Raw genomic sequence first — 16,456 nt, forward strand, 5'->3', positions numbered from 1 at the left:
ATGTTACTTCTGGGTTTCGCTGCTCGTGCATGCACGGACGCTCAAAATGACATCACGCACATGCGCGGAAGTGACGAATCGTGACCCGCGCATGCGCAGACGCGGGTTGTGCTCTACTCAGGATGCAAATGGGGCTCCGGAACGGATCCCGTTCGCATCCAGAGGTGCCACTGTACTAGGGTTGAAGGATCAGTCTACTTTCATCCGTCTCACTTTCAACATGTATTCCCCCCCAAGTCCATGCCGTCCTGTTTTCATTTCTATTTTTTTTAAAAAAGCCTGCATATTTAAAACCTGCACTTTAATTCATATAAAATGTTAAAATAAAAATACAACCCCCCATATAAAGTCCTCAGAAAACAATGCTCCCTCCCTCCCAACACTTGCAGCTGTGTTTTTCATGTGCAAGGCAGCAGCCATGCCAACAGTCAGGTTTTCTAGCCACTAGGAGTGTCCACTGGACATTTTTAAGAGGAATGGAAAAGCTTGAAGGCAATCCTCACTTTTTAAAAGCTTTGATGAGCATAGATAAGACCATGGTCAGCACTGCTCTAGGTTCTTGTATAGATAAGATTGATTGTTTTCAGATAATGAGTCTATGACATATTGAAGTTAATTACAGAGATATGAAACACAAAACATTTTGCTATTTAATCACTGTTGTCCATGCACGGGCAACCTTCAATGCTTATTTACCGTGGGTTTGATGTAAGGTTGCCCTTTAAGTTCAGTTAGAAGCTGCAGCTAGTGCAAAATGTGGCAGCTCGGTTGCTCATTGGGGCAAACCAATATCACAATGTTATCATACAAATTTATGGTGAGACCAGGGCTTTTTTTCAGCTGGAACTCAGTTCCAGGACCTCTCGGGTGGGCACCATTGACATTATTTTTCTAGAAAAATAGCACTGGGTGAAACCACACATGGACTACTGGTCACCTCACATGAAACAGTTTACTGCAGAGCTGGACAAGGACAACCAACATGATCAAGGGGAGACAGCAACGCCCCTACGAGAGCAATTCCCCTACAACATTTGTGGCTTTCCAGTTTAGAAAGCTTGAGTAAGGGAGAATCATTGTAATGGTGTACAAAGTGAAGAACAGCATGGGTAAATGCTTTTGTCTTTTGCACTTAATGCTAGAGCTGAGGTCACCCAATGAAGTTGAATATTCAAAAACTCAAGACAGCAAAAGGAAGTACTTTGCCACACAGCACATCATTAAACTACGGAATTTGCTTCCACAATATGGAGCAGTGAACACCAACTATGAGGTCTTTAAAAGGCAGTTAGGCTTATCTTCCTTGAATCTGTTTATCCGTGGTTATCATTTATGATCGCTCAACTACCTCCAGTATCAGAGGTGGAAGGCCTTGGGCTGTCAGTTGCTGAAGAGCATGAGTGGGGAGAGTACTGTTGTGCTCATGTCCTGCTCATGTGTTTTCCAGAAGCATCTGATTGGCCACTGTGAGAACTGAATGTCGGACTAGCTGCACCTCTGACCATGTGCTACAGAGCGCTTCATATGCCCTTAACAAATGTCTACTTTGGCTTGTCTAGAAGCTCAATAGAGGGGGGTTCCTTTTAATTCCCCCACAATAACCTGGTAACCTTAATTCTGTCATTGCTTAATGTTCATTTTGCATCCGTAATGTTTCATGAAATATTTAAGTTTCCTTGATAAAAAATGATTCATGAGGCTACATAAAAAGTCAGAGGACTTCACCAATTCACCATGTAAATTGACCCCTATATGTCACAATCAATAGAAGACCAGGCAAAGGCCATATCTACTTCCCATACTGGTCATTAAATTTAATTCATATACTTAGCCAAGATATTTAATCTCACGGTATCATCATTTCATAAACACAGATGTTAACTTTTCAAGTACTACATGAGTAGGAGGACATTAATTGACCAAACTACAATATGCTTCTAACATCCATGTTCCATACTCAAAACCACAAATGACAAAAACCAAAATGGAATATTGTTTTAGATAATGCATGTGCCATCATCTATTTTATTACAACTGTTATGTCTGTCCCCTCTGTTTTTAAAAAAGCATTTGCCATAAACATGATGTTTTGAAGCAAGTTTATATGATCCCTGAAAACAAGCCGAAAGAAAGAAAGAAGAAAGATCGGGAGGGGTGCTGTTCCTGAAAGATAAATGCTATAATGCAAAGAGTCAAGAAAGTCCAAGACAGTGCAATCAGCCTTGCTGAATACAAAAACCACGCAGCCTGAGAAAACAAGTATCACATATTCAAGGCTTGCATATGTTTGATGGATGTTCTTTAGGAGCACCTTTATATGCATAGATTTAAATATACTGAAATATTTCATCTGAGCTGCTGGGTGTTTGCTTCCTGGCTCATGCTTCTGTGTATTTACAAACGGAATTACACACTGAGCTCTTGCACCCAACAAGTGAGCATAAATGTTACAACACCAGCAGTTTGTCATCACTGCTGAAATCATGCGATCATCTTCACGGAAACAAAAGCTCAATTGTTATTGCAGCTAAAGATGCAAAAATGTTGCAGAAAGCACATATTTAACTCAAACGAATGCTTTAACTATATAATTATAGTTAGTATGTATTTACTCCCTTGGAAGAGTTGAAACATTTTGACCTCTTTGCACTTCTATCTTTCACTAAACATTTCCAGTAGAAGCAACAGAGACAGGAGATATGGAATGTTATCAGAATTCATTAACGGCTGAAATAATGAATGAAGCTGCTAGGCAATTCAAATAAGAAGACAGCAAAGTGCTACCACTCTGACCACTGATTGGATTACATCCAGGAAACACTTGGTTCAGACGTGTTTCTACCTCGAAGGTTCAGCTCAAGAGTTGACTAAGGCAGTGTTTCCCAACCGGTGTTCCGCGGCACACTAGTGTGCCGTGAGACGTTGGCTGGTGTGCCGTGGGAGGGAGGCGGGCGAGTCGGGCGGTGAGAGGTGGCGGCGGCGAGGATCCACGTCGAGCCGGGGGCAGCTCCGCGGTGGTGGTGCCGAGGTTTCTCTCTCCATTCTCCCCTCACACACACACACAGGAAATAACACAGGATCAGCTGACAGGACCCAGCCAATGGGGCGGCGGCGGGGCAGCGCGTGCAAAAGGGAGGAGCGCGAGACAGCGGACGAGGAGGAGGCCGGCATGTCCGGGCAGCAGCAGCAACAACAGCAGCAGCAACTCTCGGCGACGGCTCCTCAAGCCCCGGGCAACCCTACTCCCTCACCGGCCTCGGCCGCCCTCCTGCTCCACCCGCCGCCGCCTCCCCCGCCGCCGCCGGCCACCTCGGCCCCGCCGCCGCCCCCTCCTCCGCCCGCTATCGCCGCCACCACCACAACAGCCGCCGCCGCCTCAGCTGCCGCCGTCCCTCAGTCCCTCACTTTGCTGCCTCCTCCCCCCCCACCCCCAAAGCTTGGAGGTTCCCCGGCAAGGGGGAGGGGAAAAAATTGAAAACTTTCACTTTCGTGCGTCCCTCCCGGCGTGACGCTGCGCGCTGACGTCACGGGGCTGTAATGGTGGTGTGCCGCGAGATTTTTTTCATCAAACAAGTGTGCCTTTGCCCAAAAAAGGTTGGGAAACACTGGACTAAGGCATAGCATGTGTACAATCGCTCCCGAACTATGTTCCACCTCTTGTATGAATGCACCCTATAAACAAAACAAAAAACACCTATGTGGATAGAAAACAATACGCTATAAGGTTCTTACCCTAGGTGTCACCCTAGTTTTCCACACAGAATGGCCGAAATCCAGCAGAGAGTCAAGTTTGCTTTATCAATGGGCTATTAATACCAAAGGACTAAAAGCAGGAGGGTGTCTACACTCTTAGACCAGAGACACATTTTGAATTTTGGGAACGTGTTGTGGGTGCTAGTTACAAAATGGCTGGCTGCTTGGGGGGCAGGGGACACGGAAATCAGAGAGAGTAAAGTCCTTGCTGCTTCCCACCCTTCTCACCACCACTGCACAACCTCATGCTTGCTGTGGGAAGTCACCTATGTCCTGTTACTCTTAACTATGGAGATCACACATTGTTGACTCATACGGGTACACACATGCACACACATTCTGTCCAGTAATAGGGAGCATTCCTAAGTACCAGAAAAAATATACAGGGTGGCCACAGCACTTAACTCATCCACCCCCCACTCCCACACCCTGATGCACATCATGTATACACAGTCACACATGCATTTCTCTCTCTTCCCAATTGCGTATCTCCTCCTTCCTCTCTCGTCCCCTCTACTCCCCACTTTCTCACACACAGCCCCACACCTCCCTCCTCTCTGCCCAAATGCATCTCTCTCAATCACTCCCCCACCCACATTCAAAGACGTCCCTCCATAGGCTTCTTCCCCAACCTTTTTTTCAAATACCCAAAGGCTACCAACCTAGCGTTCACAGGTAAGGTAAGTGGAAGAAGGTATTCAATATCTGGGATGATGGCAGACCAACAGATGTGATTGTGTGGTCCTGAGTCAACCTGAAGGTTTAAAGTTTAAAGACACTTTTGTGGGCCAGTTCTACACACACTACCTCTGCATCCCACAGAACTCAGAGGGATTTGCTTCTGAGTACACAGGCATGGCCTAATGCGGGTGGTGCTGTGGGTTAAACCACAGAGCCTAGGACTTGCTGATCAGAAGGTTGGCGGTTCGAATCCCCACAAAGGGGTGAGTTCCCATTGCTCGGTCCCTTCTCCTGCCAACCTAGCAGTTCAAAAGCACGTCAAAGTGCAAGTACATAAATAGGTACCGCTCCAGTGGGAAGGTAAACGGCATTTCCGTGCGCTGCTCTGGTTCGCCAGTCATGCTGGCCACACGACCTAGAAGCTGTACGCCGGCTCCCTCGGCCAATAAAGCGAGATGAGCGCCGCAACCCCAGAGTCGGCCACAACTAGACCTAATGGTCAGGGGCCCTTTACCTTTACCTTTACACAGGCATAGGACTGAGCTGCTTTTAAATTTGGCTTCTGTCCATGAACTTCATGGAGCCAGCTAGTATACTAATGTATGGAAATAATGCTCCTAGGTGAGAAAGTAGAAAAATCAACTTCCAAATGCAGAAGTTTATGCTCACGAGTCAGCATTTTTATTAAAACAGGGGACAGGGAAACTTGAACTGAAGTCCCTTCTTACCTATTAACAAAAAACAGATGCTTTACAAAAGTGACTTTGTATGAGTTAACCGGGGCTCTTGCCCACACAGGCTGCTCACACTGTCACCCAGCGTGCTAAAAGGAAATAGTTGCTGCCTTGAGCCTTGATCTGCCCACGTGAAATGAAGCATGCTGGCTGACCACAGAATGGCCTCTGTTCTCTTTTGCAATTGCCAACATCTGCTGGGCAGATCTATGAATAATTTCACAATGAAAAGCTCTCACCCACTCCAATCCACTGTATATGTAATTCAAGGTACACTTCTATTAGGGACCTGTTTGTTCCTAGGCCAGAATTCTATCAAACTGGAAGACAGAGTAGAAAAAGCAGCTTTGCTCAGGTGACAAAGCTTGCCAGTAACATGCATACATCTAATACTTTGTTCTGTCCTAGGTCCACTTTAATCCCCCAGGATCTGTGTGTCATCATTTAAGTGTGTTTGAGAATTTACTATTGAAGTAGTTAGAACCATCTGAAGAAAAAAAATGTAAGCCATATTGGAGTAGGTAGATTTGAAAGCACTAAACCACAGGTAGGAAACCTGTGGCCCTCTAGACTTCCACTTCCATCATCCCTAACCACTGGCCAGGCTTGCTGGGGAGTTTGAGCCCAACAATATCTGAAGGGTCACAGGTTCCCTATCTCTGCATCAACAATTTGGCATAAGATCCAGGTATAATTATTAAACCTACATATAAGGGAGGAGAAGTAGTCATTTTGAACACTCTTCCACAAACCAGTTTTCTGTGGGTGGCAATACAAGGCCCCAAATGTAATTTGTTAATGGGTGACTTCATTGCACTCATAGTGACTAGGTAAACACATGGTCAAGTCTCAACCAAGAGCTAAAATGTTGAGATAGCCTAAATGACTGTGCTCTCCAAATGATTGTGCTCTCCACAGGTTGGTGTTGCAACAGACCAGAGAGGAGGCAATCCTGGACTTAAGTGGTACTTAGGATCTAGTTAAGATATCAGTGGAGTTGCAACTGACTGAAAATACTAATCACAATGCTATCCAATTTACATGTAAGTAGACGCGGGTGGCGCTGTGGGTTAAACCACTGAGCCTAGGACTTGCCGAATCCCCGTGAAGGCCCTATATTGGAAGCAGTTTTTAGATTTTCACACACAGGTTGGGTACAAAGGCCTTTCATGCACGAACTATGACCAATTCTGAACTATGACCAATGCAAACCCATTGTATGCTCCTGATTTCCTAACAACAGTAAAGAAATCAGCAAATATTTTGTTTACATCAGATCTCCATGTATATCCATTCACAAGAATATACATGGGAACTTCCCCTGTGGGTGAAAAAGATTATGTCAGAATTAGCCCTTTAAGTTGCTGGAATAACAATCTAATGATTGAAAGAAGAACACTAAATTTTAGTGTCACCCCCTCCCCATCACAAGAAAGATCACACACCTCCTTCTAATAATCTTAGCATAGCCTTTGCTTTCTTTACCGTTAGTTGCATTTGTGGTGACTTTGTGGCTGTCCTGTGGTGAGACAATGACACACAGTTTTGCAAAAGAACAAATGTAAATTCTGTTTAACAGAGGGTAACAAAAAGCTCTCAACCTTCTGTTGTATTTGTGCCAGAACAAATACTATGTTTTAGCTGTTTTTTTAATTGAAAAATTTGTTTTATTTTATTTATTTTATGTTTTATTTATGTTTTATTTTATATCAATATTTTATTTTAAACCACTAAGCAGTAAATAAATAGTGCTCAATAAAATAAGTCACCAGACAAGAAATATCTGGAAAAATTCAGCATCAAATACTAAACACTACAAAGGATAGCATGCACAGTATGAAAGCAAAGACCAAAACACTTTAAGCAAGTCGTCTTTTTATGGCCACATACTAGTAAAAAATTTATCTGACAGCACAAAACCTGCCTTGTAATTTTAATATGTAGAATAAAATATTCCATGCCTTCCTGGCCATGCTGAGGAAGCTTTAAACATTAGCTTAAAGGTGACAAAACTAAATGTATGGAAAGGGCATACAGTACAATTCAGGGTTTTTCAAGAATATGAGCCACTGTGTTTAATCATTTCAGAATTGGATTGCTCCATTACTTCTCTCTACCAAAAATAATTACAAATTAACTACTACAACAAATATCAGCCAATGACAGCTTACTTCTGCCTATCATTTGGCCAAAATGAGAGTTTTGTGAAATACGAACATAACAGGAAAAACACAAATATTTAGTTTACCAGGTTGGGGGGTAACACACACACACACACACACACACACACACACACACATTCCTATGGTTGAACAGCAAAGCAGGAGAAGACAAATGCATATGGTCACTAGGTGCTGAGATAAGATGCAGTGTGGAGATAGCAAAAGCCAGTAAGAAGGGAATGGTGCAATGTGGTTTGGTTTTCTGCTTCCCTGGGCCCACCAGACAGCGGTTCAATAGATCTTTGCCTCCAAGGAAACAGAGGAACAAAGAAACACTCCTCACTGAGAGTGCCCTTTAAGAGATCTTTTCCTAATGCAGCAATGGAACATTTAAGAACGTTTAGGAATTTAATTATTCCCAATAACATATTAAATTTCTATAAGTGCGCTGAGCTACCACTGGCAGTAAAAAATATTTTCTACTTAAGTGTTTTTGAGATCCCAAAAGTGTTTTTACCAGCATACTTTCCATCTGATTATAAGTGAATAATAAATGAATAAATTTAAATGTGGGCTTATCATGGAAAACAGAAGAAAATTCCCCTTGAAGAACAAAACCCTACACTGTCTTTGAGAGTTTCTGTTTCAATAATTAGCAGCAACTCATACGTTGTTTGAGTTTCATATCACACTGAGGACTTAACCAGTTCATGATAAGATATTTTAAAATGTGCATACTGAGTGATTCTCTGCAAGATCTGATGCAAAAGGTTAAATTCACCCACATCAGAGAAGCCAGCTCATCCATTGAAAGGGCAGAAACCCAACAGCTACCCAGCAGCCCGCTGCATACCACTTCCTCCTTCTTCGTGTACTGGATAGCTTACAACCACTCACATTTCCTCTTGGGTGAGGGCCTGGCTAACATTTTGCTAACCGCAAAACCCATTCTTGCCCTACCTCCACTTCACTTGTGATCATGCTACTTCTCAAACTGTGCTGTATATAGGCATGGGCTGTACTATACTGTACTGCATATAGGACTGGGCTCAGTTGTTAAACACTCTTAAAGTAGAATATATCTTTAAAAAATAACACTCTTTGTTCAATAATAATGATAATAATTTATACCCCGCCCGCCCCAGCCAAGGCCGGGTTCAGGGCGGCTAACAAGCAATAATAAAAACAAGTTGAATGAATACAACTTAAATACAACATTAAAATACAACATTAAAATATTGAAACATTAAAATATTAAAATACAGCCTCATCACGGGAGGAGAAAGGAAAAAGAAAAAAGAAAGAGAGGGAGGGAGGGAGGGAATCAAATTGGCTCCAAGCCAAAGGCCAGGCGGAACAACTCTGTCTTACAGGCTCTGCGGAAAGAAATCAGATCCTGCAGGGCCCTGGTCTCATGAGACAGTGTGTTCCACCAAGCCGGAGCCAGTGCTGAAAAGCCCTGGCTCTGGTTGAAGCTAATCTAACTTCCTTAGGGCTCGGGACCACTAGGGTGTTGCTATTTAGGGACCTTGAGGCTCTCCGTGGGGCATACCGGGCGAGGCAGTCCCGTAGGTACGAGGGTCCTAGGCCGTGAACACACGATTAAAAAGCAAAACTAATACCTTTTTAAAAGTAAATGACTAGTGATCAACTCTGCTCTCCAACTCTTCTAAATCAAGGGGGGGGGCCTTGATGCTTATTGCACTGAAGTGCCCCTTCGTTGTTAAAAACTCACTGGCACACCCAAGAGGCAGGTTCCTTCTACTAAATAGCTCTCTAAGGCAGTGTTTCCCAACCGGTGTTCCGCGGCACACTAGTGTGCCGTGAGACACCGGCTGGTGTGCCGTGGGAGGAAGGCGGGCGAGTCGGGCGGTGAGAGGCGGCGGCGGCGGCGAGGATCCGCGTCGAGCCGGGGGCGGCTCCGCGGTGCTGGTGCCGAGCGGCGGGGCAGCGCGCGCAAAAGGGAGGAGCGCGAGACAGCGGAGGAGGAGGAGGCCGGCATGTCCGGGCAGCAGCAGCAACAACAGCAGCAGCAACTCCCGCCGCCGCCCCCTCCTCCGCCCGCTATCGCCGCCGCCGCCTCAGCTGCCCTCGCTCTGCTGCCTCCTCCCACCCCGGCAAGGGGGAGGGAAAAAACTTTCGCTTTTGTGCGTCCCTCCCGGCGTGACGCTGCGCGCTGACGTCACGGGGCGGGGCTTTAATGGTGGTGTGCCGCGAGATTTTTTTCCGGCTAACAGGTGTGCCGTTGCCCAAAAACGTTTGGGAAACACTGCTCTAAGGGCAGGTAAGCACACAGTTGGTTGTTTTTATGCTCCTATTACAGGTTGATTTTGTGTGTTTTTTAAAAAAAAATCTCTACAAGACTTTCATGATGGTGAAATAATTTTAGCACACCTGAATGAGTGCCTGAACCCTAATGCTTGACTACAAAGGCTCCACTTCTAAGCTCTCAAAACTGGTAAGTCTTTCACAGAGCTCCTTCGCAACCATAACTTATGTGACCCTTGGGCAGCTTTGCCACCCTGCTCATAAAGGATTCCTGTTCCACTCATACCCATTTGCCTTAATGGCCTGGGATAATCATCATCATCATCATCATCATCATCATCATCATCTTAAATTTTATTTGTATCCTGCCCTCCCCAGCCAAAGCTGGGCCCAGAGCAGCTAACATTATACAAACAAGACAATATGCATAATACAATATACAATATGCAAATAAAATAACATTCAACATTCATTAAAATAATATAGAATAATATTCAATATCAGCATTTTTAAATAATCAAAAATCCACTCTTAACTGTTACAATAAGTAATTTCTAAACTCCAATCAATAAATATCTTTTCACCTCACACAGTCTTTGGCCTAACAAAATTTAATGATGTTTCAATATGCTTAGCTTCCCTCCCTCAACAATCCATCTAGTCGCTTGACTAGAAACTACTATATCAATATTCAGAGTCAGCTTCCCATTCTAGAGGCAAACTCGATTTTTTTCACATCAATTCTCATTCCTCTTAACTCTATATAAGCTCAAATCAATTTCCATTAAAAGTGACTGAAATGATCCACAGAAATATAACCTGGTGAATGCCCTTGAACTTGTTGCTTTCCTTTTCACCCTCAATTCAAGCAGTATGTTGATATCATTTTAGTTGTTTGATCAAGTTGGCTATTAAGAAAAAACCTCTCTACAGATAAGTATTTTCCAATTCAATAAAATGGAGATGTGGGATATTCCACAGATCATTATTTCCAAATCTTTTTTCTGCCTCGATTGCTCATCTGACACAAAATTCATCTGAGGACCACTCAAGTATGTACTTCCATTCCAAGAAGGCATTTTCTTGTGAGTCTTTCACTGAAACTGACATTAAATATCAGTGCCTCGTTCTATAGTATGTACTATTGATTATACCGTATAATCATGTATAATTTATACATGTACAATGTATTTTGCTTCATACTACGGAGATGTCACCAGATAGTTAGTTTGAAGGTGCAACATGAACATTTCCCTGCATTATATTTATCACCCTGAAACTTGCATGATTGCTGCTAACATTAGAGCAGTGAGGAAATGAAACAAGAGTTCCTACAATATGAAACCTAGCATAGATTTATTCCTCTTCTGAGAAACTTAAGCCTAAAAAAATTAAAAATACCTGTCTTCCTGCCAGAATACCACAAAATCTAAGCCCCAAATATGTGCTTCTTAAGACACACTGTGATGGTCTGCCATGACCCAGACATTAGATCCCTCATCATACTTTGCTAATACACATATTTCCCTGAAAATGGAATGGGTTTCTTCCATAAATGTACTTGCGTTTGCCAAACTTTTTTTCATCCAGTGATTGTTGCATTAGGTAGGAAACAATCTGTTGCTAAGGTAATTATGTTGGTTTCAAATCACACAAGATGCATCTCACTTAGAGATAATTTGTCCTGGGTTTCTGCATTTCAAGAATTCCAAATAAGTATTTGCTGACCAGTAAAAGGGTCAGTTATATAAAGCCACTCTCGAGATACTACTGAATTTCTTGACAGGCAAAATATATATTTTTCTTCTCCCCACCCTCTTTTTCTTACTCCATAAACTTGAGCATGCACAAATACAGAACACACCACTGATCTGATGACATGGGCTATTAATAGCAGCAGAAATCAAACCTAACAAAAAACAAAGAACACTTTTGTACCTAGCAGGGTATTAGTGGGAAACCAATAGTAAAAATTATTTCAGCCACCTCAGGAAAGGCCAGAATTATTCAACCCTCAAATGCACTAAAATACGGTAGCTTCCCATCAAATACCCGACCTTGCATAAATATGGATATAATCCAATGTCTCTGAATGCTGCTATTATATATGGAAGCCATAATACAAGCCATGGTAAAAATTTGTAGCACAGTAACAAGTCTCCCCACATACTTAAATATATACACACAGAGATGCTATGTTAAGACACTTGGAAGGTTGGATCCACAGACTTGTAGAAAAAAATAAGGGTGTGTGTAGGAAAGAGCTCAGTATGTCAACCACATCCAACAACTCTACCCCCCCCACCCCCACTTCAAGTTCCTAAACTAGTTCCTGAGACTCAAGGAATTCAGAGCTGAAGGCAGAGAGGGGAAAGAATCTTCATTCATTTTAAATATTTATATCCATTTGGTGTACAAGATCCCAGTTAAGGCCCAAAGAACATAACAATAAAACCAAAGCAAACTATATTTCAATTATTATTTTTTTGGAGGGAGAGGTACAGAATGGGTTATGTGGCAAAGTTATAAAAATAGTAGGTTGTTTTCAAAATAAATCCTGCTCAAACAACAAAATCTTAAATTGGTGCCTACAACTCACAACTTATTTTCATTAGGTAGAGAGTTCCATGACCCTGGTGCTACCACACTGAAGATACTGCAGTGGCAGATCACAAACACATTTCCTCGGTTTTTCGGTGCTTTGGAAGGCTGCCCACGGCCCTCCACAAGAATCATAAAATAATTAAAGGGCACCACTTGTTATTAACAATGCTGTTCTAATCATGTCATTGGAATGAGCATATATAGATATGTGTATGGGTACTTAAATGTCAAATCAATGTTCCAACTTAAACAGGGCTATTATTACACGTTGAAAAAGGAGTAACTATTTGCTCTTTGGGGGAATCCTCTCTTTGAAAAAGTAGCCAATGAAACTGGAAATTTTATTTCGGCAGAAACAAATGATAACAACTGTTTCTTACATTTTCGAACGTTATTGCCCTGTTTCTCTGTGCCTAGCACTTGGTTTGACTTTAGTGACGAACATTTCAAATACACCAATGTAACTTAGAAAGAGAACAGTTGTGCTGGTATTTGGTTATCGGCAGCAGCGTCAACATGATGAAGATTTAAAAATCATGTTCTCTTTGCTGTATTTCTCTGTTTCCTGTTCCTTTCACATTTGTAATTAGCATGGCCCATCACAATTCTGCACTGTATTCATAACCTATTTTTTAGGCAAATAAGATAGCAGGACAACAATGAATTATTATTCTTAATCGTGTTTGTATTCCATCCTTCCTCCAATGAGCTCAGTGTAAAATGCACAGATGAAGGATATCACCACAACCCTGCGAGGTAGACCAGGCCAAGCATAAAAAGGAACGACTGGCCCAGAGTCACCAACTGAGCTTTATGGCTGACCAGGGACTTGAACAGCAGATCACTTTAGGTCAGAGTCCAGTACGCCAAACACAACACCACATTGGCTCTCCCAAAGAATCTAAATCTAACAAAGCGTATAATAATGTCTACCCTAGTTTCTATGTCAATAGATTAACTGCTCTGCATAATTAGGCATAGAAGCCTGAATCAAAAATATCATTTTGTGAAAGAAGCTAAAGTGATGATACTTGTAAGTAATGAAGTGCAGCCCAACTGCAGTGATCATGGTATAGATTCTGTCCACCTACAGTTTGGAACAAGAAATATGAGGCGTACAGCTGCTTTCTATAACTTCTCTCCTCCCTATTATAATCATTTTAAGAACACAGAAATACACTTATACTGTCTAGCTCTTGCTACCTGGTAGATTTATATAAGTACACTTCCACTTCCTGGGTACTCAAGTTACGTGAGTAAACAACATAAAACAGAATAAATAGATGGCAATCAGCCTTCTGGCATCTCAAGGTGAAAAAGATAAATGCAAAATACCTGAGTAAGGAGCTGCTCACCGGTTAGATTATTGATCCATCGAGTGTATCGCTCAGTTGCCTCTGCTGGCTCTCTCTCAATTTGGCAACCTATAATCTGAAAGTACAAACAGACATTACCTTTAGGAAGTATAGATAACAGAACATTAAAACAGTTAAATAATTTCAGACATTCTCTGAAGAGAGAAGAAGGCCCTGCAGCATTAACCTTCAGCATTAACCAAGCTGGTGCCAAATGTATTGTTGCGCTTTCCTTTGGACAGCATCATCGAGGCCGAGAGGGGGAAACTTGTCATCTGGGCAGCCCAGGACCTCCATACACACTACTCGGGCTTGCACCCCAGGGAAGTCACCTTGGTGCTACTAATGCAGTGGTTCGTTATCCCTTTGAACTCTACAATTCTATGATTTTATGCACATGGTATCAATGTACCATGACTCTCAACATAGGAAATGCTACTACTAACAGAGTTTACACTGCAATCTACCCCATCCATCAACTTTACAGATACAAGGAGCAGTTAACCATGCATCCTAAAGACATATCAAGTCACATACATAGTTAAAAACTACAATACCCTTTAAGTGAGTGCAGCAGTTTTGTTTAGACATTTTCATTCCGACAGCTGTGATGGCTTTTCTAATGTTATCAGATTGGACTGCCACGGCAGCATATACACGTACAGTTCCATCTATTTGCTTATCTAGGTGGCCAGTAGGGCCCCCCAAGCTAGTCTTGTCTTTCCCACTAATTATGTATCCAAAGTAAACAAAAGAGATCTTGAGCTAATTGCACTGTTACTGACATTTCACACTTGCTGCGCCCTTCTGCTTACAGACTTCGGAGATGCTATCTGAATACAAAATTAACATTAGGAGAAGTGACTTACAAATTCCGAGCTTTGGTTCTAATGATCAAAGTCTTGTTCACTCATAAAACAATCTTAATGTAACTGTGTACATATCAAAACTTGCTCAACTTGTAACCCATGGAGTGAAGCATAGCATGCCAGCCATAGATCGTCACTTGGCCTGGGGAGCAAGAACCCTCTCATATTTTGCTTTTTATCTGCAGTTCCAGCTAACTCATGAAGGTTGACAACCTTCTGGCAGGACCAATGCTTGGTTGGTCACAAGTTGTGGCATGCCTGAAATGCACCGTGGACAGTCAAATGTCATAGTATGAAGAGTCTTTTAACTGCATAATATTTGAACTGCCATGCAACACGAGTGTTTGGTTGCTGGAGAATAATATAAACTGAAGTTCAATCAACTGTCTGGTCACAACACTTACATGTATAGTGGGGGATGTAGTTTGTTAAGTACGCAAATCAAATTTCCATGCTTGAGCAGCAGTTTTTAAATGTTTCTATCATGACTGCTCACTAATGTTTCCATTCACAAAGACCCCTGGGGTGCATCTCTTCCTAATAATTCATAGGGAGCAAGCCTTTGTGTTACTGCAAAATTGGGGGAAGCCCATCCAAAACTAATGGTAGATAGCTTGCTTTTTGTTTAAGAACTGAGCATTTCATATTGATTTGACAAAGAATGTGTGTGCATGTGCACATGCACATGTGTGTGGATATATACATGCGCTCTCAGACTCTTTCACTTCATAGGATTTACAAAATAAGCTTTAAAGTACACGACAAGAACTAAGTGTGGTGGGGGTGGGACAACTGGAAGAAGTAGGTGGGAAAAGATGCGAAGTGCTGGGCAAACACAGCTCTGCCTGTTTGAAAGGAATTCCATAACAAAAAGATAAGAAAGCTTAGCTTCTGTACACAAAGCAGACTGACCCGGCCAAAGCTACACAAATATAAATTAATGAACAGCTGCCAGGAGGTGACAGATTAGTCTTAATACTGGCTTTCTTATGGCCAGGTTTCCAATTAGAGCAGAATGTTAGCTGTTCCACCCCAAGTTGTGAAAAGCAGTAATGCAAAGCAACCAGGTTTTAGCTATGTTCAGACCCTTGAAACACTATATAATGAAGAGGCACCAGGTTAAAGCTGCCTCTGATATGCACAATACTCTGGGGTAAATATACTAGCAGTCCAATCAATGACCCAGTTGAAATAGATTAACCAGGATTTAGGAGATTCTAATCTCAACGACTTCAGCCCAAGTATTCCTGCCGATATGGCAGAATAGTTCAGAAGAAAGTAACATTTCTAAAGCATCCATTTCAGTGTAAGCACAGGGTTTGGGTACAAAAGGAAGACTAAAGGATCACCTGGGCTTCAGAAAGCAAAATTCACTATGCCAAAACAAAGGGCCTATCTGCACTACCAAACACTACACTACAGAACTCATTTTAACTGGTATGATCTCCCCCAAACAAATCTGCGCATTGTAATTTAGTGAGGGTGCTGAAAATTCTTTTAAACATCTCACCAGACCCATGCCATACACTTCCCAGAGTAACAGTTCCCTTGGTTACCTGTAGAGAGGGAATCGCTGTGAAAACACTTTCAACAGTACGCTCCTGAACACACCAGGGAGTAAAGCTGATTGAGCGCAGCGAGTCTGAATAAACATGCTTATAACTTAGGTCTGCTATAACTGTTCAAAGTTTTCTTTAAATCCTGTCCAACAACATCCCCCCAAAAAGAAAGCCAATCTGAGCTTTCAATGGACACCTTCCGTGAGCAATTTTTTCCTAATACAAACCCAGGTGCTCTTACAATTAAAAAGTGATTTTATTCAACTTCTTATAACATAATGATATAGCCAATTATCTTTTTTCTGTGAATACCAAGATACAGCCATGAGAATAGCTTGCTCTTTCAATAAACAATTGACATCTTGGATCCCACTTCAAGAAACACCTCAAAAAGCAATAATTCCTTATCCTGAGCTCTACTATGGCTTTGTTCCCAATATGAGAACTTGATTTGCTGCGGTTTTCAAGAGA

General features: G+C 42.2%; 1 protein-coding gene across 3 annotated transcripts in view; it reads right to left on the bottom strand.

The window, feature by feature from the left end:
• B3GNTL1 (UDP-GlcNAc:betaGal beta-1,3-N-acetylglucosaminyltransferase like 1) overlaps positions 1–16,456 on the bottom strand; it is a 173,835-nt gene that overhangs the window by 122,013 nt on the left and 35,366 nt on the right. For all 3 annotated transcript variants that reach the window (XM_083487654.1, XM_083487655.1, XM_083487653.1), the window contains exon 6: positions 13,538–13,633. In XM_083487654.1, coding sequence (XP_083343780.1) covers positions 13,538–13,633 — 96 coding nt within the window. The remainder of the gene's footprint in view (positions 1–13,537; positions 13,634–16,456) is intronic.

Source organism: Podarcis liolepis, assembly GCF_965112155.1.
Source record: "Podarcis liolepis genome assembly, chromosome: 2".
NCBI classification, from domain to species: domain Eukaryota; kingdom Metazoa; phylum Chordata; class Lepidosauria; order Squamata; family Lacertidae; genus Podarcis; species Podarcis liolepis.